Source organism: Hesperophylax consimilis, chromosome 14 (genome assembly GCF_061612785.1).
Source record: "Hesperophylax consimilis isolate HC1 chromosome 14, BYU_Hcon_1.0, whole genome shotgun sequence".
Lineage (NCBI taxonomy): Eukaryota > Metazoa > Arthropoda > Insecta > Trichoptera > Limnephilidae > Hesperophylax > Hesperophylax consimilis.
Genome location: NC_142849.1, coordinates 12,242,764 through 12,268,103, shown reverse-complemented (window position 1 = coordinate 12,268,103; position 25,340 = coordinate 12,242,764). Strand labels below are relative to the sequence as shown.

The 25,340-nt window shown below is 37.4% G+C and overlaps 1 protein-coding gene across 2 annotated transcripts in view; it reads left to right on the top strand.

Annotated features, from left to right (window-relative positions):
• Positions 1–420: 420 nt before the first annotated feature.
• Moca-cyp (nuclear cyclophilin protein Moca-cyp) overlaps positions 421–25,340 on the top strand; it is a 35,542-nt gene continuing 10,622 nt past the window's right edge. The window contains exons 1-13 of one of the 2 annotated variants that reach the window (XM_089639509.1): positions 421–531; positions 617–815; positions 928–1,033; positions 2,289–2,376; positions 9,554–9,583; positions 10,164–10,303; positions 11,027–11,150; positions 11,573–11,815; positions 15,658–15,769; positions 16,593–16,688; positions 23,233–23,377; positions 24,859–24,978; positions 25,069–25,140. In XM_089639509.1, coding sequence (XP_089495635.1) covers positions 621–815; positions 928–1,033; positions 2,289–2,376; positions 9,554–9,583; positions 10,164–10,303; positions 11,027–11,150; positions 11,573–11,815; positions 15,658–15,769; positions 16,593–16,688; positions 23,233–23,377; positions 24,859–24,978; positions 25,069–25,140 — 1,471 coding nt within the window. In that variant the 5' untranslated portion in view covers positions 421–531; positions 617–620. Of the gene's footprint in view, positions 532–554; positions 816–927; positions 1,034–2,288; positions 2,377–9,553; positions 9,584–10,163; positions 10,304–11,026; positions 11,151–11,572; positions 11,816–15,657; positions 15,770–16,592; positions 16,689–23,232; positions 23,378–24,858; positions 24,979–25,068; positions 25,141–25,340 lie in introns of those variants that run through there. The other variant, XM_089639510.1, reaches the window with a different exon arrangement.

The following is a 25,340-nucleotide window of genomic DNA, read 5'->3' as shown; positions in this document are numbered from 1 at the left end:
AGCTATTCAGCAGGAGCTTACAATATTATATAAAACATATTTGAAATTCGTGGCTAACAGGAATAATAATAATAGCAGACAACAAGGGAATCATTGCCAGGAATGAAAATTAGTGATTGAAATTTCGCTAGTACCTGCTTACCAAAAATATTGCCATACTAATGAAAATAAATTACAACCGAAATATGCAAACAATTTTTTTTTACGATAGGAATAGTCTTGATATTCGAGTTTCTATTTTCAAATCCTACCCCCCCCCCCCCCCCCCGACGGAAATTTTTTTGCCCCTGTTCGTAATGGATCATTCGATTCTTTTGATGTTTCGGTTAAAAAAAATCGATTATATAAATATTTCGATCATTCCCATCACTACTCCCGCACCAATGAAGATGAAGTTTATTTATTGAAATCTCTGGTTTACGAAAAGAAAATAAAAATGGGCGATTTTGTCCTCCGTTGAGCTGGACTACTTCATATTCTGATATTTTGATAAGATTGATGTGGATCGAAAATAAAAAGCCTGTAAAATACGTACGAACTCTTCACATCTTGAATTTACATATAATCTGCTTATTTCGCTTGAATATTAGAAATAACAATAATACATTTATCGTAGCAAAATGACTGTAGAAGCGACGGAGAAGCCGGCGAGGGATAGGGTTTTTATGGACCTATCCATCGGAGGATTACCTTCTGGCCGAGTTGTTTTCGAGTTATACAACGATGTTGTTCCTAAAACTGCAGAAAACTTTCGTGGTTTGTGTGCGGGAGATGTGGGACTCGGAGAAACCACAGGAAAACCGCTCACCTACAAGGTATAATAATCTTCTGGTTCAAGTTTACCATACGTATACTCACCTATTATTAACAAGTTCTGGTTTTTAGAAAGATTCTTTGGCTTTTGATTTATTAGTTTTATATTTTCAGGGTATGGTTTTCCACAGGGTTGTGAAAGATTTCATGATCCAAGGCGGTGACTTCACAAATGCCAATGGAACTGGCGGAGAATCAATCTATGGAGGGGTGTTCGACGGTAGGACCATTTATTCTTCTATTTATAATATATTTGGTAGAAAGTTTCTGAATTCACTAGCCAATATTGGATGCAATCACTCAAATCTAAACAAATCTGAAAATTGATAATTTTTGTGCTAGAACACTAACTTCATCTATCAGAAAATTCATAATAAAAAATGCATGGAGCACAGGTGTCAGATGGGAACGCTGTCCTTGTTCTACCGTTATTTCAATGAGAGATGCTCTTAAGAACTAACGTGATTGATCCCTTCGGCACCGGTGCCTAATATGGAAACACGTGCCCAACATTTGTACACAGTTGACATTTTGTCAACAAGGTTCTAACTGACATTTTGCACCAAATGATCTTTGAATGGTAAACCATTTCTTTAGCTCATATCTACATCCAAAATAATTTTGTAGACATTCTGCTGAGTATTAACGAAGTTAGTAATGTGCCAAAGTTCTATCATCAGAACTTTATTTTGGCAGGGTTCTGATGTTCCTTTGAACCTTGTTCAAATGATATTTTGTTCTTAACTGACTGTTAGAAGAAGCGGAACTGCACATAAATTCTCCAACTTAATATGTCAGAGGCCTTTGCTGTTTGAATCCAAACAAATATTGTTTCTAACTGTCAGTTAGGAACAAAATGTCAGTTGAGCAAGGTTCAAAGGAGCGTTAGAAAATTGTAAAATGATATATTGTATCCTTACTGTTTGAACAAGGTTCTAACTTCTCAAGTAGGGTCTGTTCAAGAATCTAATATATACATACAATTTTTTAAATTTCTTCGTTTATAATGAAGAACTAAAATACTATATATATATTAGATCAAACCATAAATTTAGCAATTGTTATAAACGTTAAGAGAAATTGACATTATAATATTTGGAACCCCATAACTCAGAATAAGGTAATATTTAGTTACAACCTTGTCAAAACCAAAATGATTTTTCGTCACTTGAAAACGGTTCATTTCTATGACCCGTTCTTGAGTTCAACAGCTCGGCCGTTCAATGATTTGCCTGCCTCTGTGTTTCCTCCCTCCTACAACACGGGTTTCTTCAAGACCCATGTTCACTCCTTCCCCTCCTCAAAACACCCTCCACACAGCATCCTCAAAGATGACATATGCTCTAAAGGAAATTATTTTCCTGTGGAGTTAATGCAAAAAAAACACTCTTAACTCTTCACTCTTAACCTTTACTCCCCTGTAAAGGAGAACGTTTAGTTCTTATACATTCTGAATAATATTTTTTTGATTGTAGATGAGAATTTTGACATCAAACACGACAAGCAATTCCTCCTCTCTATGGCAAATAGAGGAAAGAATACTAACGGATCCCAGTTTTTTGTGTAAGTATATGGTTCATGGTATTTTAACTCCTTTAGAAAGGCTGTCGGTAAATTTTTTAAATTTTGTGATTTAGGCAGTCATCCCACTGGTCGGTAAGGAATCGACAAAAAACTGAATGCTGTAAGGAAGAGGGAAATGTTGCGTGATGTATGTTGCACGATGTATATTGCACGGTCTCTGCACACGGCAGATAAGCTATGCAGCTTGAAGCTCAGTAAACTCTCGGTATTGCAGATTTCTGCTGTCGGTATTGCAGATTTCTGCTGTCGGTATTGCAGATTTCTGCTGTCGGTATTGCAGAGAACATGGCCGAATGGCGGTCGCACGCAATGTTTGTAGAGAATATAATATTCTTAATATAGTCTCTATAAACCTGGGGTTGTGCGTAAAAAACAATAACAAACTGGTGAATTAAGTCAGTCATCAAGTGGACGAGGTTGTGGAAAGTTTTGTAATATTATTATTGTGCCGAAAATAAATTCTTAAGAATATTTTTAAATTATTACAAACGACTAAAATAAATGTTATTGATAAAAATGATAATTCATTATGTGATATCGGCGGCAACGCAATATATATTGAGCGCCCAATAAATCCTGGTACGTCTAGCTGTATACGGGAAGTATATCGCATCGCTCCACGACCCATTGGCACTGTTTGCAGACCCCAATACAAATACATGGATTGGTGGTCTCTCGGTACACCGCACTCAGTTTTTGTCGATTCTTTTCCGACCCATTGAATGACTTCTGTATTGATCGATGTTTTGTTTCTTAAATTCTCTTATTGCTTGAGTCTACCATAGTAAACACGGAAGATTCATAATTGTACAAATTATTTTTTACTTCCAACACAAAATTTCAATCTACGCTTTGAAGCATGTAACCTGGAGACTTTAACCCTTAGGAGCCAGAGCCCTGCAATTGCAGTGTTGAAGAATTGTACCAACGCACGTCACAGAGCACTGCAACTGCAATGTCGACCTTATACATTCATTTTGCCTTCGGATATTACTTTTACTGGATTTTGTTAAGGGCCATCTCAAAACATTTTTCGAAACTTTACGCCGATAGATGGTGTTATTTTCAATATCGTCTAATAAAACACTTTTAACACGTTATGCTTTATAATATTGAGATGAATTATTGGTTTGCGAACGTATATAAGTAATATTAATCTGTATAAATTTTTTATGGTACCTATAATTACATAATCGTAGAAAACGGCTGAAAAATACACAATTTCATTGCAAAAAATACGTACAAAAGACATTTCACGCAGCTCCGCGCGCGTTGGTACAGGAAATTTTTATTTACCCAACCAAAACCATTTGCGAAAAAGACTCCATTTCAAAAAATTTACGATGTTTCGCATGAGTATGAAAGAGACACGAGATAGAGGTTTGTTCAATTCACTAAACTAAATCAATGCCTGGGAAGATTAAATAATTTATAAAAGGAGCCGGCTAGGAACAACGGTATGTGTGCCGGGAGCTGGCGTTAACTGGACCTTTTTTTTAAAGGCCGCTTTTGCTAAATGAACATAATCATACCAAGCGATGTAGGTATATACCTACATAGTAACCATGTATTCGCGCTTTTGCTTGCTCACAAATATTTCGCGAATAAGTCAAAAGGTTACACTTTTTCTTACATTTCTATGGGGCGCATTCATCAAACCAACGAAGTGGTTAGAATTGCCAGACGGAGAAACAAATTTGTCATATGCATAAGTCAGAAAGGGCTCTCGTAATATCAAGCATCTAAATAATATAGCCATTGTTTTGAAATCAGCTCGCCACGTGCGTCGTAATATATTATGAGTGTCCACAAAGACGATGCCTACAGTGTGCATATGAAGTCGCCTTTTCACATTAAAAAACTTTTTGTATTTTGTAAATGGGTATATTTTATTTTCACAAATGACAAACATGTCATGTAAATAATAGTAAATCCTTTATAGGGCAGAAAGGTGATTGAAAAAAAAAACTTTTTGTACAAATATCTTATACACGGTGTCCATAAACTAGTTGTAAAACTGCCATCACAGTAAGCGGAAAGCGTTGCCTGGGTCGTGATGGAGGAATTAGCCAGCTGTGGAATTGAACTCACGATGCCTGGCGGGAACGACGATAGTAAAAGATTTTTTATTTACTTATTTATTTATTTTTTATTCTTTTCACATATTCTGTCCATATTTCTTTTTTTTGTAAGATCCTTTTTCTTTCAATGTTTGTTTTAATATTTTGTCCGATAGCTTGAATTGGTCTACTTTGTCCAATTAATTCATCATCTTTCTCACAGAGAAGCAGTCCTGGATTTCTCCACAAAAATTAATTTTAGGGGTCTCGTCATTCGAACACTTGTTTTCTTTATTTCCGCGCCAGTGTTTGTGGGAACTAAAAGATATAATATAAAGGCATTAAAGGAGTATAATTTTTGAGCAACATTAAATATGAATCACCCTATACCAAACGAGCGACATGGGTCATAAAATAACAAGCGTGATGGTTAGTTAGTTAGGTAGGTACCGAGAAAATATTTAAAAAATAATAAAATATTTTGAAATAATTTCATAATACTTACCTGTATTCCGATTCGCCGTGCTGACGTTTCATCCCGTTCGCACTTAAGCTGCTGCCACACGCAAAGCTCACATCAACAGATAATATAAAGCACAATAGCGCTCGCCATACAATCCCATACAGACCCGACACACGTAAAAATATAACGCGCTATAAGTGTGGTTCTGAACTTCGCTAACCGAATTTATTTTACGTAACCGCTCCCGACGCGATATTTGAAAAGTTATGCGTCCCCCTCTCCGCCGTAAAAAGGAGAGGGGGTCATTTTAAATTACGGAGCTACCAACTAAGTTCCGTGTTCCCTTTGACAGCCATGACATAAGGAGCCTAATAATGCATTTCTTATTTATTATGTTAGCTCATATCGTCATGTGTGCTAGTAAATTTAGGAACATAAAAAAAACTTTATTTGGCAAACATACTTAACATATATTTAAAATATAAATATAATCAATATTTGAATTTGAAGTAAACAAATTTTCGCCCTTTCAAAATTAATCATATTTTTAATCTCAGTATGTTTATATGGTAATATCATTCGGTTTTTTGATAAAGTTGGACGGCTTGGACGAAAGTTGAGCTTATTTTACAATAATTTATTATATGTCGCTTTCGTCGATCGGCGTGCGAACTGCGAATTTCCTGATTCGACGGAGAGGTTATGTCAGGTTATGTGAAAATGCGCTATTTACGCGCAGATTGTTTAAAATCTAAAAAGTTTTTTAAATAGCATTTATAACTATATAGTTGGCGGCATCTTCATCTGAGGATGAGCTGTCCAACAGATCCAGCAATAGGCGACAAGTATCATCCATTTCAAAAACGTGCTCAAGCTGTCAGTAAGTAAAGTTGTCACTTTGACAAATGAAATTATGTTCCTCGGCCGCTCTCGAATTCAACTGACCCCCTCTCCTACCATAGGAAGAAATATTTGATAGCGTCGTGTGTCGGTAGAAAAGATGATGCGCTGTACATTAACTTTTGATGTGAGCTTTGCGTGTGGCAGCAGCTTTAGTCTTGGATTCACTCTTTTCCCGGAATACTGATGATTCTTATAAAGGGCACGCCTCATTTTTATGGAATAACAATGCTGTACAAAATCGAAAAAAGTCACTTCAAACCGCGGCAGACAATGACTGTTGTAGCCCAGCTACACTACTCGCGAAGTTGATCGAAGTTGACCGAATACGATAGTGTGGGCACGAACTTCGCTTCGCTTCGGTCATCTTCGCTTCGCTTCGCCCGACTTCCGATTGTTGTCGGTAAATGCGCCCAAGTCAAAGGACTCGAAGTTCGAACACGAAGTTTCTGCCCACACTACTCGGTTCACTTCAGTTCGCTTCGAGACGTCGTGTTTGGTGGTTGTGCGTGCGCAGAGTCATAGTGACTATACGTAATAAAATATGGCTTCTACACTGTGGTCACAGGACCTAATTTTTTTGTTCCTAGAAACACTCCAATCCGAGGCGGTTATTTGGGACCCAATTGAAAGGGACCATAAAGATAACTAACTAACTAACTAACCTTGAATAAACTTGACGGCCGGCATAGTCCAGTGGTAACGCATTGGACTGCCATTCCGAAGGTCGCGGGTTCGAACCCGGCGTGCGCAAATAAATTTTATTTGATTGATTTGTGTTATTTCACAATTAATTAATTAAAATAATATATAGTATATTTGCGGCACGTTCCAGAGTGGAAGATACTACCAGTACCTATCGCCCTGGTGTAAGACCACCATTCAGAATTGAAACGTTGCTCCAAATGGCTTAAGCCGTGTTTAGTGACTAGATCTGAATAGCCAGGTACTTCCCCACCTTCCTCTTTCCCTTCCCCACTTACCTTCAGCCTCACAACATCCCCCAATTGGGGATGCCATAGTCTCACTGGCTCCAGACGGGAGCAGTTGGGACTCTTGTGAGGTATTCACTATAAAAAAAAAAAAAAAAAAAATAACCATCACGCCGTTTCCCCGCAGGGGTAGGCAGAGAGGACAGACCGCCAAACAACTCGGTCTTGGCACACACTCCTTGCCTCATTCACATTCATACATCGTCTCATACATACTCTTCTATTATTCTGACTCTTGACATGGCCCGACTCGAGTATCTGATTCACTTGATCGTGCCATGTCTTCCTCGGGTGTCCCCGACTTCTGCTACCATTCACATTTGCATCATATATCCTCCTTACACTCCTATCTTCGCTCATTCGCTCTACATGCCCAAACCATCTAAGCGTCCCTTTCTTAATCTTACTCATTACGCTTACATCAGCCTTGCCCTCTTTGCGGATCTCCACATTCCTCACACGATCAAACATGGTTTTACCACACATACGCCCTTGAGGTGATTTTTCACAAAAACGGCGCTTTACAAATTATCCAATTATTATTATTATTATTATTATACGCCTCAGGGATCTCATTTCAACAGCATTTAATCTACTTTCATCCTTTATTTGCCACTTGAACGTCCATGTTGCCTAGTGCACGGACTCCGAGAGACTGAGCTACTCGCGAAGTTGCACGAGTGTGTGGGCACGCACTTCGGACTTCGGCTAACTTCGTCGAGGACTTCGTCGAAGCGCCGAAGCGAGTAGTGTAGCGGCCGCTCAAATGAATGAGAGAATGTGAATTGGCGGGCGTCTAGCTAGTGATAGTTACAGATTTAAGAAAGTTCTAAATAATTACAACCGCTCTCACTATAATTATTATACAGTTAATTTTGCCTTTTTTACTGCGTGCCAAAACCGCAAATGTTCCTTGCGACGAGTAATACTGGAACATTCGTAAAAAAGCAAAACGAACATTCTATCAGAATAACAAATCAAGCCGCGCAAATTCACATTTTTACTACAAATTTACTGACCACTTTAACACCGTAGGAATGGGCTAATAGCGTGCACGTGAAACATATGGCTCGCACATATGTTTGTCTCCTTCTAACACGGATTCGGGCATTTCGGCTGGCGGTGCCCGCATAAAATAATTACTTTTGTTAATTTAATTACTTGGTTATTATAAATGATAGAACAGTGAAATTTTCGTTCGCGATAAACTCATTACGAGTATTATTTTTCGGTACTAAAATAAATAAAATATTATCTATAGTTTTAAAATGTGGCTGAAAAATAGATTGTATGGGAATTGTCACATCTGTTTCACCTTAAACACAAAAATCAAAATGTCACTTTGTCAAGTATGGTATTTATTGTCTTCGTGTTAGCCTTAACAAAAATGTATTTGTATTTGTAATTAATTATCTTAAATTGATTTAAACTTTTATCCATTACATTGCGCAATTACGTATTATGTAAGTTACATTTTCCATGATGCTGATATATTTTTTTTCAGACAATAACAAATTAACCTATTTATTTTTTGTATTCATCCCTAGGAGATTTTAAAGTTGTTGAAAGGCCAAAAGTAGCCCAAGTTCATCATAAAACAATCTAATATTACTCAATAATACTTTTACCATCATCTGGTATCCAGTGAAAGTTGATAGAGAGGTTACAGGCTCAATTCCCGCAGAATGCATGTTGTCATATTGAATGTTAATTTTGGCCGACCTTACAAAATAGCTTTACAGCTTTGGTAATAACAATATGTATTTACACAACAAAGATTGTATTACATAGCGTAATAATTATTCATTTGAGTTCGCGGATTGAGGGTTTGATTCCTAAAAATTTATTTATACTTGCATGCTGCTGGCACACGATGCTATACTCTCAAAAGTTATTTGGGCATGTCTCGCTATACAGCCGTGTCACACAAGACAGATAATATATTATACCAGCTTTTACCTGCGGCTTCGCTCGTGTGGTAGTGGGGAGAAATTACTGTTCAAAGAATTTTCCTATGGGAATGAAATGTTTTTCTGGGATGAGAAGTAGCATGTGTCACTTCCTAGTCCTCCAACTATCCCTATGCAAAAAATCACATCGATCGGTCGCTCTGTTGCTATGTGAAAGAAGTGATATTACGGTCAGATAAATTGGTGAGCTGCCATGGTCACGTGGCTGTCAGCTGTCGAGGTGACAGATCCCTTAAAACGAATACGGCTTCCGTGTGATACTACAACATACTGTAGGCTACGCCCAAAAAAACCGCATTGGGAGTATAGCGTTGTGTAAACCGGGCATTGCGATTTTGAAACATTCAATAACTTCTCTAATTATAAGAGTAGTTAGTAGAATACCTATTGATGTCACTTATTGATAGCCAACTAAAACATTTGTCATTTATTTCAGGCCTTATTTGTTGTGATGAAGACAATTTTCTCTCAATATGTGTTAATTATTTTTGTGTATTCTCATGAATAGATCAATATTGTAACAGGCCCGGCCATGGATCCGACACTGGGTACACACACTTGATGTGATGACAACAATTGTCTCTGTTGTTGTTGTGATGACAACCATCTTCTCTCAATATTATGTCCTGTATGTTGTGTATTCTCATGAACAGAACATTAACGTGATTTGTGTTGTGTAACAGGCCGGGCAGTGGTGCCGGCACTGTGTGCACACGTGTGATGTGATGACAACCATCTTCTCTCAATATGTGTCCATTGTGTTTGTTGTAGAACAACACAGCCCGCGCCCCATCTCGACAAGTGAGTCCAAAATACATACCTTTATTCGGCATTTCCTACTTTTAACAATTTATATTTTTTTTCTGTAACACTGTTCTGTAAAATCTCGAAACCATCATACCTCCTCTTACTTTAAAGATAATGCTTATGTAGAGTAAAATCCACCTGTGATTTAACGTATAAGTAGTTTTCATTCTTGTTTTTTTCTTCCCTTGAAAACTAGTTTTAAAATTGCCCCAATTTGAAACCCTCATAATAAAGACTTTTTTTCTAGTCCCTTGAAATATCTTTTAAATCTGCTGGTTCACGTTGGGCCATGGCATTAGCCCAACATATACAGAACCACTTGGTGTATTTTGACTGTTGCAATGCGTTGGTTGCCAATGTTGGCCGGCCAACCGATTATCGTTGGTTTTTCATGGACACATCAAATGAAATTGGCAGCAACGCTAGCCCAATGTGTACTGGCAGCTTAAGATAGTTTGCCTTTTTTTAAAATTAAATTTTGAAATTTGTTTTTCATTCAATTGGAGGTTCGAGACATTCTCGAAAATTGCTACTTGTGAATGGACATCAGATTTCATGGTTATTGTCATTCCAGTGTCCACGTGGTGTTTGGAGCAGTGGTGTCGGGGCAGGCGCTGGTCCGACAGGTGGAGATGTTGCCGGTGGACCGTAATGCCCGCCCTCTGCAGGACGCCGTGGTCACCAATTGCGGCCAGCTGGTCAAACTCACCAAAGGTAACGAATACCACAGTACAAAAAACTTCCCACAAGTTTCTGGGTACACAGGCAAGTAAACATAAATAATGAAACAAAGGAAGATATGGCATAGAAGCGTGCCGACTTTCACTGTCCTAACAAAGCGGCAGAGCAAATGAAAAGTGTTTAGGTAGAGACAAGCCGGTTTTGCAGCTGTCAGGAAATGCCTTTTTTGTTCTATATTTTGGACCTAGTATTGATCTAAAACACACCCATTGCTAAGCCATATTTAAAATGTTGACGGTGTGAGTTATGTCGGATAGCCGGGTCAGGAGACTGGGGCCGCCGACGAGTTAACAAAATGTCTGCAACATGTGCCTGTGTACGAACCTCCATGCAGAAGTGGCGATCTGTGACTTTTCAGTGAGCCAGAGTGGTAAGATAAATACGACTTTAATAATGTTGTTGCTGAAAATATACATATTTTTCAAAATGTCAATTTTTTGTATGAATATTTTTTATATTTATTTTTCAATCTTGCCACTCAAGCCCACGGACTACCACTGATGCTTAGATGTACGAATCGTCGAATATCGTAAATTAAGTCCCTCATCATAGCACAAGCCACATTTTCCACTTTCAATGATGGTAGTAGGAGTTTTGCAAATATTGTCAGTTTATTGGTAACTCTAGAATCAAAAAAAAAAAAACAATAATGGTTTGAATGCTATAAAATACTCAGGAATATTTTATTGTTTGCAGTAAGCAAGAAGCATAAGAAACATTCGAAGAATGCCTCTGGTAGTGATGTCGGGGAGTCTTCTGATGACGGAGAAAAGAAGAAAAAACGCAAGAAGAAAAAGAAAGAAAAGAAGTCCAAGAAATCGTGAGTTCAAAATCATACAACTAAAAACATTTTCTTCATTATAAACACATAAATTTGTTTTGAGCAATTTATTTTTACTATATTCGGAAGAACCCTTCCTTCATCAGGAGAATATTAAAACTCAATCTTAAATTAGTGGTAAAAACAAATGTATTTGTTTACATTGTAAATTATGGCGAGCCACAAAGTTAATGCTTTTTACAAATACAGAAAAAAAGTTCTTTAAAAATTGCTTGCAGAAATTACCCATTTCAGTACCAACTTTTCATGAGATTTTTATTTATTTGAGCACACAACATCACCACAACCTGCCTCTTTCTCAAAACCAATGCCTGTAACAACAGAAAGATAATGCAATGGAGCTCTCAGTGAAGGGATCATTAGAATTTGTCTTAAGATTTTATTTTACCAATACATTCCAGCAAAAGGGAGAACCAGGGGAGCGCAGAATCTGCCGAGTCCGACGGAGACAACGGGGGCTCGGCCCTCGAGGGAGGGGAGGGGTCCCACACACCCCCTCGTGAGCTGCAGCACCCCCTCCTGCAGCACACCACCATCGACCCCAAGGAGATCCCGGCCGTGCCCACCAACAAGTTCCTCATGAGGGGAGGCGCTTCTAAAGCCGACGATAAGAAGGATAGGGGAGACAGGGGGAGGAATCAGAGGTATGTGAATCTTTACATTAACCAGTTGACTGTTTTTCAAGCACATCTGCGAGCCAAGTTTTACGACCGTGCTCAGCGTGCACATGTGTGAGCTCTGGAAATTTTTCAGAAGCGATTTTAACCTTTATGCTTTGAAAACTGTATAGAGGAGAAAAAAATCTGAATCAATTGCGTTAATGTCACTGTAGATCCTACAGTTTATTTCATGAATGTAGCCTCCATGATAGCTTACAAAATAATTTGTCATAAATAAAATATTAGAGAGGTAAGTTTTTAGATTCTCACGGCCAAAAGCATTTTTGTTGTTTGTTTTTGGGGTGTTATGCCGTGTTGCGCTAACTCCTTCTTTAGCCGACGTTTCGGACAGCGTTGCAGTGTCCATCATCAGGGCAGATCCGGTAGATCCGAAGATGTGAAGGAGTTAGCGCAACACGGCATAACACCCCAAAAACAAAAAAAAAAAAAAAACAAAAAAAAATATTAGAGTTTCAAAGATTACTTTGAAATTAATAAAAGTCATTATTTCTTTGAAAACACCTTTTGATTGTTGTTTTTCGTGTAGGGTATGTAATCAGGTTTATGTAAAAATAATAAAATCACTTTATATATTTGTATAAATATATTTTTTTGACAGTTGTCTCCCAAACGGGGAAATTAAAACTTATTTAGATAAGCTATTCTGGGGAAACGTCTTCCAATATAAACATGAATATATATATACATATTGAGAAACATGTTAAAAAGGGACAACAAGTGTAAAAGTTAATTGAATTTAAATATGTATCACCAAATTTTTTACAGTACATACCTATATGGTTGGCTAAAAAAGTTTTAGAGTCTGTTCTTTTTATTAGTAAAAATTTTTCAAATATTTGATTATAAATTAAATAAAAAAAAATTTACATTCAATGCGTCCGTGTGAGTACTGTGTTTGTGTCAACATTATTTGCTGACATGAATGTGTGACTGAAGTGTTGTATGAGAGAGACAGCATGAAAGCCAGACAACTGTAGATATATAAAGAGTTTGCATGGTTGTCCGATATCGTTTCACTATCACCCGTCTGAGATAATACATTGTTACTTACTATTCCACCATCCTAACATCACAGTAAAACAATAGTGCCATTATAGCAAGTACATTACCCATAGCAAACAGAGGCGGTTCCTTGGTATGTGCATTGCACTGCTTGTCTTCAGTCTTCACATAACTTACCACAACATCTGTGCCCCAGTCATCACTATGCGAAACTACGCTCCAGTCGTAATTTCCGCCAGGTTATTATTTGAACTATCTTCTAGTACGAGACTCTCGTGCAAGTGCAAACGAGTCGTGCATATTTCCTTGTGCACAAAAATTTGTTTTACCACACTAAGGGAAACAGCATCGGTCGGTATCGAGATGACTCGGCCCGCCAAAACGGCATGTCAGATCATGCTTATAACAGCCAATCACGTGTTGGAGCAGTGCAGATTCAATGGAGAAGCTGTAACGATTATAGGCTTCCTGAGACAAATTTATCGGCAACACAAAACAATATTTATTATAAAGGTTTTAATGAACTCAATTTAAATGTTAAGAATGCTAAAAGTCTCAACATTTTTGGTGGGTTAAGTCTCAATGCTGTTAAGTCCAAATATTAGTGCGTAGATAATACAGGGTTTTCCAATAAGAGGTGTTATTTTGAATAGCCCGCTATTTCGGTAGATGTTACTTTTGAAGCTGTCATTTTTTGACATTTGACAAGTAGAAACTACGCCATTAATAAAAATGGAACGATACACGCTTCAACAACGCATTGAAATTATTAAAATTCACTTGAGTTAATCAAATGCAAATCATCTTGAGTGATGAGGCCCATTTCCACCTCAGTGGCTTCGTCAACAAGCAAAATTGTCGCATCTGGGACTCGGAAAACCCAAGAGTTATTGTTGAAAAGCCTCTCTATCCTCAACGTGTGACTGTTTGGTGCGGTTTATGGTCCGGCGGAGTCATTGGACCTTACTTTTTCGCAAATGAGGCTGGAGCAACAGTTACGGTGAATGGATTGCGCTATCGAGAGATGATTAATGATTTTTTATGGCCGGAATTGGATGGTATTGATCTGGACAACGTTTACTTTCAACAAGACGGCGCTACGTGCCACACAAGCAACGAAACCATTGATCTTTTACGATTGAATATCAAAATAACACCTCTTATTGGAAAACCCTGTGGAATATTATTATAGTAGTTTAGAATAGATATACACCAAATATAAAATGTAAAATTAAAATAAAATATACTTAAAATTAAAAAAACATATATTCACACATTGGCACTCGTGCACGGTGAATTTAAACGGTTTTGCAAGATTTTCAGTAACGAATTGTGTGTCCTTTACTCTCGAGATGATATTGCGAACGCTGACGGAGCAGTATTATTTATTAAATTATTTTTCAACTGTAACTTAGTGGAGCGAAAGAATTTGCTACACTTATATTACGTACTAGGTACATTTTAATAGTGAAAAATTAAAAATTGAATCAATAGCTGGAAATTTTTGTCACGAGCCGCCTCCGATAGCAAATACGCTAGAATAGAGACAATACCTCCAACTTCTGACATTTTCCATACATTCTGATGGCAGTATGTTCCACTATTATCTTCTAGTAAATACTGCTAAGGGAGTGGAAACACGCCCTTCAATAGCCATCCCAAGCCAAGGTGTGAACTACGTGCTCAGGCTGAATGACCTGGGGAACAGTGTCACGAACGGTGCCTCCGAGAAACAGGGTCACATCTTGGAGTATTAAGACCTTACTCCAGCACTCGGGGCTCTGCTGGAGTAGACCTTCTATTTCCCTAGATACCCGTGGGACGAACATTGGACCATTTGAAAACTCCCTTTTCCCTCGTGGGGCCTTCAAGGAACCGAAGGGGAGTGGACTCTTCAGCCATGGGGCCTTCAGGGAACCAAGGACTAGTAGACTCCTCCATCGCGGGGCCTATAGGGAACCAAGTAGGAGTGGAGAGGAGAGACGAAACCCTCTTCCATACCCCGGAGCCTTTAGGGAACCAAGGAGGAGTGGAGAGGAGAGACAAAGGCCTCTTCCCTGTTGGGACCTTCAGGGAACCGAGGGGGAGTGGACTCTTCCGCCATGGGGCCTTCTGGGAACCAAGGAAGAGTAGACTCCTCCATTGCGGGGCCTACGGGGAACCAAGGAGGAGTGGAGAGGAGAGACGAAACCCTCTACCATCCCGGGGCCTTTAGGGAACCAAGGAGGAGTGGAGAGGAGAGACGAAGGCCTCTTCCCTGTTGGGACCTTCAGGGAACCGAGGGGGAGTGGAGAGGAGAAATGAGACCTGGGAATATACACACTGTGGAACCAGAAGACATAGCCACATATCCAATGATAACCCTTGAGAACTTTATAAAAGGGACTGGGTGATTTTTAAAGGAATGAGGTAAAATGGGAGATAGCACAATGGGCTTTGGCCTAAGTGCTCATGGGAACTATATGTAAACCGTCTCCGCTCAAAAAAAAAAAGAAAAAAATACTGCTTATATTTGACTTGAGTTAGGCGCAGTGGCGGCTCGTGACTTTTAGGTGTAGAGTGATATTACAAAAAATGGCATTATTTACATTGTAGGTGAAAATTATTTATTTTTTATTTTTCGAAAATTCGATTTTTTGTATGAAGATGTTTTAGAAATTTCACTTTGGCCGTGCGTAGAGTGCTAGTATTAGCACTCTACGCACGGCCAAAAGCCGCCACTGGTTAGGCGATTATTATTATTCTAGGGTATTTGAACTTATGTAAATAGTAAGAATTTAATGAATATCTTGTTCCATTTGAAGGCAAGGAACGGGAGGATGGGAGCGAGAGGACAGGAGTCGGGACAACAGAAGACCAGCAGAACGGTTAAACTTCACACGGAGCGGTCGGGTTATCAAGGGAAGGGGTGTGTTTGTGAGTACCGACATGCAAGACTATGTTTAAAAAAAACAGAAGTAGTTTTTTTATGTGAATATTACACAAGAGTCCCAACTGCTTTCAACCATTTAGAGCCAGTGAAACCCTGGCATCCCCGATTGAGGTATGTTGTAAGGCCGCAGGTAGTATGGAGGAAGAGTAAGTGCATCATTGGGTTAGAGCCATTTCAAGCTACATTTTGATTCTGATTGGTGGTATTTCACCAGGGCCACACAGAGAGTATTTACCACCACTACAAATAACATATTGGTAAATAATATTAGCCAAAACAAGTCAAATTACATACATCAATTATGTTCACCATTGTTTTTTGTTCAAATAAAATATTTTTTATACGAACAATTCAATTTTACCTGAAAACTACATACCTAAAAAATTGGAATTTCGAAAAAAATTAAATATATTTTTTACTTGTACAGTAGAACCCCGTTAATACGAAATTTTCCCAGAATTTTTTTTTCATACAAAATGGTTTTTTAATTCGAAATTCGTTAATTCGTAATTCGAAATTCGAAATATATTTTTGTCCACGCATGAAAATTTGTTTGTGTAATTTACACGGGAATAAGCCTTAATATTAAACGATGCTACCCGAATTTGAATGGGCGGCCTAGGAACTCGATTTTCGAAATTAAATTTTTTATGTCTCGTGGATTTCGAATTAACGAGATTCTACTGTACTATCATGTAGAATTGTTTCCCCCGGAAATCTTGTTAATATAGATGATTATGTTGTTGTGTTCTTTTGTGAAGTACAAGAAAAAATAAATAAGTAAAGTTGTTGATGTTCTTTTTGTAGCGTTACCGAACTCCGTCGAGGAGCCGTTCTCGCAGTGTGACCCCTCCGCACTGGAAGCAAGCGCAGGCCCGCACCATCAAGCTTTCCGATTTCGAGGTTAGTCTGAATACACAATCCAGTAATATTAATATTTGATGCATCATCAATGTATGAATACCAACTTTACTTTTATTATGTATATTAAGGTTGATTAACCTTTTCACCGCGATCAAATGTACCGAAAATTACACTCGTACGCGGTACTCACTTTGAAAATCAAAACCTACCACTTGAAACAGCTATAAATCTCTTATTTCCAGACAGATTTATGATTTGCTTATCTTAAAAGCTTTATTAATGCTCTTGAAGTTTGTTGAAACACATAAATAAACAATAAACCGCAGGATACAGATATAATATTATAAACAGTGACCCATCACAAGAAATCAACAAGAACTGTCGCCATCGCATGCACACTGCTATATTGTTTATAGTATTTACTTACCCCGGTCTGATGGGATTTGGACCACTGCGCCGATATCATCAAAACACAATTATTTTTATTATTATATCTACTAACAAATAAAGTTTTAATAAAAAGTTAACACGAGGAGAAATATTTATAAGTTTTGTTTTTCATGGTAGTTTCTAAAACATGGCCACACACACAATGTCACATCGCACTCTGGGCATTTATACTGGGACATTTTCCTTTTTTTAGAAATGGCGCACACTCGGCAGGCTCGGTGAAGTTTTTGAGAATTATTTCCCTTTATTGGGTGGGGCATATGTTTTGCTAATGCCTTAGCAGTTAGTCTCAGAGGTAAATCGTGTGAAGAGCGAGAATGAGGCTCAGATCGGGAAGTTTCATGATATTTTTGCAATAATTGTCGTATTACGGCTAATTGGAAATCTGCTAAACTAACATTTTTATTTGTAATTGATTTAAAAGCTACATGAGAGTTCAATAAATACAGATCAATAATATGGAAGGCCACTTTTTTATACCACTTAATTGTTTTTCGCAGGCAATTAATACTACTTAACATCAAGTCCACTTTGTCAACAGAACCCATACACTTATTATAGTCTAGAACGCACTTGGGTTTCATAATTGGTTGACGAGTTTTCCAATCAACTTTTCCCGTCATGTCCATGGAGTCGTCATGTAAGGTTGTTAGCATGTGAACTTCTCTTTTATCGCACCACTTTAAAGCCAACAGAGGTCCACGATGTTGTGCTTTCATTTCACCCTTTTTAAGTTTATTAAATTTTGCCATGCCTTTTCGTGTCTTCCGCACCGTACCACATGCATTGGTTTTGTTAGTATGGAGAAAATCATATAGTTGAGGGCTACTGTACCAATTATCAATAAATAGATTATGTCCTTTATTTAAATAATCTTGAAGTAGTGTCGTTACTACAGCCCCCGAAACTCCGAGACATTCAGAGTCAGTTATGTCAGTCCCTTCGCCACAATAAATAATGAAGTCTAATATAAAACCCGTCTTCACGTCACATAATACAAACATTTTAATTCCAAACCGGTGACGTTTGGATGGTATATATTGTTTGAAAATTAAACGCCCTTTGAAAACAATTATGCTCTCATCGATGCATAAATTTTCATAAGGTATCAAAGTTTTTTTGAACATTTTTCGGGTATGGTCAATTAGGATTTTAACTTTGTAAAGTCGGTCACCAGGAATTTGTGTGTCGGGGTTTGAGAAGTGTAACATTCGCAATATAATTTCGTAACGATCCCTAGACATGGTTTTTCCGAAAATTGTACTAGCGAGCAATGGGTCAGTGGACCAGTGTTCTTCGATAGTAAGATGTCGGTTTCTCGTCATTAACATTAACAGTGCAAAAAAAATGTACATTTCTTCGACAGATGTGTCAACCCATTTACGAAGTCTGGATTTTTGGGAAGGTTCTTGTTTTGATATGGTGGCTATGTAATATCGATTAGTTTCGATCACCATTTTTGTCACTATTTCTTTGTTCAAGAAGTATTCAAAAAAGTCAATTTCCGATGAATTACCAGAAAATAAAGTGGATGGATCAAAACCTGACACAAAATCATCAAATTCATGAACTATTGGAATAAATGGACCAGAGGTCCAAGAAGAAAAGCAGTCTGCATTTACGGTATAGTCTAAGTTAGGTGTACGAGAGTCATGATCTTGGCTTGTCCCGGGGGCGTTTATTTCACTGTCACTAACTTCTTCAGTAATTGGTATATCTTGATCATCTTCACTTATTTCTAAATCAGAGTCCATGTCTAAAAATGTTTCATAAATTTCGTCTTCCGTAAGACTGGGGTTTGCCATTTTTAAGGGAGTTCAATTTTGATATATAAACGGTAAGCCTATAAATATAGACAGATAAATTACTATTTAGGTTGTCCACAAAATTTAGAAATAAAATCACAAAATAAATTCAATCAAAAAGTCTTGAGTAAAATAACTATTTTTAAAACACGTCACGTAAAAGTTCACAAACAAACGAAAGTCAATCAAAAAGTCTCGAGTAAAATAACTATTTTTAAAACACGTCACGTCACTTAAGTTCACAAACAAACTAATGTATCACAGAAAAATATATTACTTAAAAAGATTCGCAAAATAGAAATCGGTCAATATTTTACATCGACGCATAAGTCCATCAAAGCAGATTAGATCACCTAAGAAATACTATGGATGACACAACGATTCAGCGGCGCGACATTCAAATGACTGAATGAAGATTTAACGAATCATCGCTTTCACAATGTTTTATGTAAACAATTTATTATATTTTAACCAGCAAACGCCAGATGTCAGTAAGAAAAAGGATTGAACTATTTTTTGGTTCAGTTATCTGCTAAATTCGTCGCGTATTTACGTAGTATCAAGCCGCTAAAGTGAAACGCATGATATGATGCGCGTAGCGTGGGGGGCACGAATTATTTTCGCATGAATTGATGCGCGTAGCGGCGAAAAAGTTAACTCCTCAACACCTCGTATAGATAGGTTGTAGTATGACTGTAGCCTTTGCGTCAGTCAGACGCGTCCTCCAATCTCTCTGTGTTTTTTTTTTACTATTTTCAAGGGAAATGGGAAATTTTCGTGGGTCACAACATTCCTTTGAACTTATTTTTAAAATCAATTAATCAACATTTTAAATAAACTCAACAACCAGTTATTAGAACTTTATAGTAATGTGATTTGAGTGCAGTGTGGATAAAAGTGAATAATCGAAAATTTTGTTGAATGAACAAACCTGGGACGAGGGTCGGTAACTGTACGCCAGATATTTTCAACGGAATTCTATAGAGCTAGGCCCGAGCAAGTGTTTCGCTACACCCAGGGTAATTTATTATCCCGACTGTCGCTTTGTATTGCGGGCACAATGCACCGCTTCTACAATCACCAGGAACAGGATTATATGGAGACAAATGATGGATTCGTCGAACGTCACAGCGGTGCTGCAAAGGTCTGGTATCTATGTGAGGATATTGTGTCAGCGCTTTATTGGCAGCAGACACATACCTGGACGGATGACGAACCTCGTGCCTGAGCTGTTGGTGGACGCGGTGGACTCTCTCGCTGCATCAGCTGGTCCAGTTTCTTCACCACCTAGGATTCTTGCTGCAAAGTCTCCACCTTCTATCTTCGTGTCACCTGTTCCTGTACTTCATTTTACTTCACTTTATATTTGTAATATTTTTATTTTTTGTAATACCTGCATCAACTGTAAAGCGCTCCTGAGGTGGTTTCACAAAAGCGGCGCAGTACAAATTATCATAGAAATAAATAAATAAATAGGTGTCATAGAAATTGTTGTGTCTCCCTTACGTGAAAAATATTATCTAAACGGTGTTAGAAAGAGAAAATACCACTCTTTATATTCAAATCTAGATGTTATCCACACAAGAATTAAAATGTACACCTATTTTAAGCCAAAATTTCCGACTACAGTTTAAGAAAGATTTATGAAAGTTTGTGAATATTTTATGAATTATTTTTATATGAAATGACATAAAAAGTAGGGTGACAATAATGTTTAATAATACATTTGTCTAAATTTCAAGTATCACATTTGAAAAAAGAATCTTTACTGAACCATTAAAATGGCCCCATCTTGAACCGGAAATGGACCGCAAAAACAAATTTACAGACAGTAGAAATGCAAAACGGTGGAATTTTTTATTTTTTTATTTATTTATTTATTTAGTACAGGTGATGATACAATGACACATGTAGATAAAAAATACTTTGACTGCCCAACTAGGAGGAATTCCCGTTTTAGGACAGTCAAAATTGAGTTAGTATTCATGCACGCATACATATTTTGTAAGAACAAAAACAAAAAAGGAAAAAAAAGAAAAGTAATATAATATATACACAACTAAAATAATATATACATATATAACTAAAAAATAATGATACATTAAAAGAAAAATATTATTATAAAAGATTAAAAGCAAAAAGTTATAAAGTTAACTGATGTTAACTTGTTGTTTGGTTTGTTTAGTTTTGTTTATTTTCTTGTTTTCTTAATGTGTTTGATATTTTGTTTGTTTTATTTTTGGAAAAGTGTGAGTTCACACTCTTTTCTCCCTAATTGGTGAAGCCAGACAGTGATCGATTTACGAAGAGCACCTATGCTTTCCTTTTTCCAAGCATCAGGTATAAAGTTGTAAAGTTTTGGGCCTAGGAATGAAAAATGTCTTTGAGCAAGTGAAGTTTTGGTTGTGGGTGGTACGATTGGATTCCTCCGTGAGTGTCGGGTGTCGTGACAGTGGTCGATAGATGGGTAGAGATGACGTTTTTTATGAGTGTTCAAAATTATTTTCCTCATGTATAATTGTCTGACATCTAGAACTCGTAACTCTTCAAATAGTGAATCGCTGTGGTGCCTAAAAGGTTTTTTCATGATTACCCTTAGTAAGGATTTTTGGGCCTTTGCTAAGTGGTCTAAAACCATTTTTGCACATCCACCCCAGCCTAATGATGCATAATCTAATAGTGACCCACACATAGCGTTGTAAATGAGTCTTAAATCTTTTAGACATAGGATATTTCTAATTGGCATAAAGATATGCGTCAGCTTTCTAACCTTAGTAGTCACAAGGTCTATATGTCCGTCCCATCTAAGATGTTTGTCGATAACAATACCGAGATATTTTATACTGTTCACGCATTCTAATTTATAGCAATTACAGATATTTGATTCGTTGCATTTATGTATGAAAATATTGTATAATTCTTTGGGTTGGCCCGCTTCTGTCACACTAAATCGTATAAATTTTGTTTTTTCTGAATTGAGAGTCAAAAGATTATAATCTAACCAATATTTAAGCTGATTAATACCGTCTTCTGCTTTGTTGTGTACAGCATTCCAGTTTCTTCCTTCAAATATTAAGACAGTATCATCCGCAAATGTTATGATGTGATTGGAGAGATTACTGTTACATAAATCATTTATATAAATACTGAACAGAAGTGGTCCTAGGGTACTCCCTTGCGGTACACCAAATTGTATAAGGGCGGGATCGCTAACTGTATCATTAATTTTAACTTTTTGGTATCTGTTCGCTAAGTAACTATCCATCCATTTGAATAGCTGTCCCTGAATGCCGATGGCCTGTAGTTTTTTCAGAAGTATTTTATGCGAGATGGTATCAAAAGCTTTTGCCAGATCAAGGAAGAGAGCGATGGACTTAACTCCCTGGTCAATATTATTGGAAATAATATCAGTCAGCTTGGCAATAGCATCTTCTGTTCCTAAACCAGGTCGAAAGCCAAATTGGTTCTTAGATAGGATCTTATGATTTTCTAGGTAGAGACTAAGACGATTTTTGACGATTTTCTCAATAATTTTTGAGATTGAATTTAGTAGAGATATAGGCCGATAATTTTGTATATCCGATTTGTCTCCATTTTTGTGAATCAGTATGACAATTGATTCTTTTAAGTGGTTCGGAAATATGCCTGATTTGAAACTAAGATTACAGATAAATGCAATAGTACTAGCTATAAGTGGTTTCAACACTTTTAGCAAATTTGTTGACACTTTATCTGACCCGCAAGCATTCGATGTCTTGAGTTCATCTATCATTTTCATTATTTCATTCGTCGTAGTTTGAATCTCATCTGCTTTACAATTATAAACAGTTGAAGGTATGTTGGCTAGATCGGATTCAGTTTTCTTACATTTATCGAGTATTTTGTTAGCGAGTGAAGCTCCTACGGAAGTAAAATAATGATTTGCAAAATTAGCCATCCCCTTGGGGTCAGCAGTGTTTGTGTTTTTAGTGTCTAATGATTGTATGAATGACGACTTATTATTTTTTGTTTTGGTGATTTTTCGAAATATATCCCAGAAACGTTTCGGAGTTAATGTGTTTTCGTATATATATTGTTTGTAGAATTTTTCTTTTGTTGTTTTAAAACAGGACTCCAGTACACTGAGTCAATAAACAAAAATTTGAGAAATTGAATTGGGGGTTATGTCCCACTATGAAGAAATAAAGAGATGGTTAGCTATTTATAATGGATACCTTTTTATTGTCATGAATTCAGTGTATAATGTGTGCATTAATATACTTATTCGCATAAGTTTGCAAAATGTGCATACAGTTTAATAAATGGTGTTTTATATAATATTTTTGTAGAAAGCTGAAGAGGAACGAATTAAACACGAAGAGGAAGTGAAGCGCAGAGAGGCAGAACGTAAAAAAAGGCACGAGGAGCGCGGGGAACCAGAAGAAGGTGAAGAAGTGTCCAAAAATGCTGAGTATGCTAACAACAAAGGCAAAGGTGATTAGCAATATTATTCTAACAACAAAGATGAAGTCCGCTTTGGCTCTGTGCGCCAGTTCACAACTGCCGAGTTCAAATTTACTAAAAAGCAGTGTTTTGGACATTTTTAAGTCTTTTATCATTATTGATAAGAATACAGTCTGTGTAGCTCCTGCCACAGGCCCATCGCGCTATTTCTCATCTTTTAACTTATTCCCTTGATAGTACGTCGCTCTAGTTCGTTTTTGTCCAACAGACCAAAACGTAAATCGGAAGAAATAGCGCTTCAAAGTTTTTTTTACGAAAAACACATAAAATGAAATTAGCTCAGTTGCTTGGCTTCAAATCGATGGCTTGGATGTTTGGATACATTTATATAAAATGTAATTTAACGGCCGGTTTAAAAATGAATGGCTTTTTGGCCAACGTGTGAATGTTGGATAAACACGCCCAGAATGTTGTTTAATTTTCGTGGACTTGACAAACTTCGTTTCGAAAACACATTGAAAATTTTTTTTTCAGTTGTATCGTATAAATAAATGCTTTCTTAGAATAACTGCATACTTAACTCAATTTCGCTCAAAATGGTCTGTTGGACAAAAACGAACTAGAGCGACGAGTAGCCCAGTCCTTTCAATAAAGTTCACCAGGGTTGTCATTGTATTCAGCTGTGATACCTGGTTTCACAATATATCCCGTCATATAATTGACACCATAGTTTAGTTGGAGTTTCTTTCATTTTGTACAGCTCTTTTTTTCCACACCCAAAAGCTGCACGAATCTCCTGGGGTGGCAGTGTCCTGTTAGTAGTCCTACTAACTCCCTCAATGAAGTTTCTATCTATGTTGAGCAGTTGCCTGGTTCGTTTGGGATTTGAATTGTTTATTACTTTGGGCAGGCTCATTTCTATTTGTGTTTTCCACTCCCAAAAGCTGCATCTCCTGGAGTGGCAGTGTCCTGTTAGTAGTGAGCACTCCTCACCGTCTCATTTCTTCCAGTATGTAAAACTTAACCATGCCGGCCTTTTTAAAGCAATCTATCCCATCACCAGTGGCGGCTCGTGACTGTTGAGTGTGATAAGTGCCAAGTTTGAAAAGTTCGACATTATTGATGTTACAAAAAGATTTTTTTTCGAAAATTTGATTTTTTTATGAAGATTTTCAGGAAATATCAATTTGGCCGCACGTTTTTTCACACATTTTTTCACACATTTTCATCTTCACACAGAAAACCAAATTTTCTAAGGAAAATAAGAAGACGTTTTCGGCTACAACAACATTAATAACGCCATTTTTTGTATTATTAGCACTCTAGTACTCCCAAAAGTCACGAGCCGCCATTGCCCATCACGTGACACGTATGTGTTTATTGAACCTTCATGGATCACATAATATGTGCAACATCGGATGGCCACTAGGGGGAAGCCAATGATGATCACATATAATTCCGAGAAGAAAGTTAATAATTCAAGTTTTCAATGTGACTCTTTTGGTTCATAGAACGGATATGGAAGGCTGACCATGAAGGTGTCAGGACAGCTGCTTCTTCCATCCGCCCAAGGTCTCCACAGTCGGAGAAGGAAGATGGAGAATTAGACACCACCATGGACAACACCTTAGGTAGGCTTAGTTCATACTTGCTTTCTCTCTGTGAATACTGTGAATTTAAACATCTTTAATTTATTTTTAATATGTGTGATATTGTTGTAGATCAATCCGCCAAAGGGTTGGATTATAATGCTCTGGATTATGAAGATTTGCCCTCTGATCGTGAAACAAAAGGTAATTAAAATAGTGTATATAAAGATAATAATATATATAAACTGCTCCCAACCATCTGGACCCAGTGGGATTATCAAATCCCCAATTGGGGTAAGTTAGGCTCATGGTAGTGGGGAGGGGATGGAGATGGGAAAGAGGAAGGTAGGGGAGTACCTGGCCGATTCCGGCAATATCCTGGGCGATACTTAGAGTATATACCA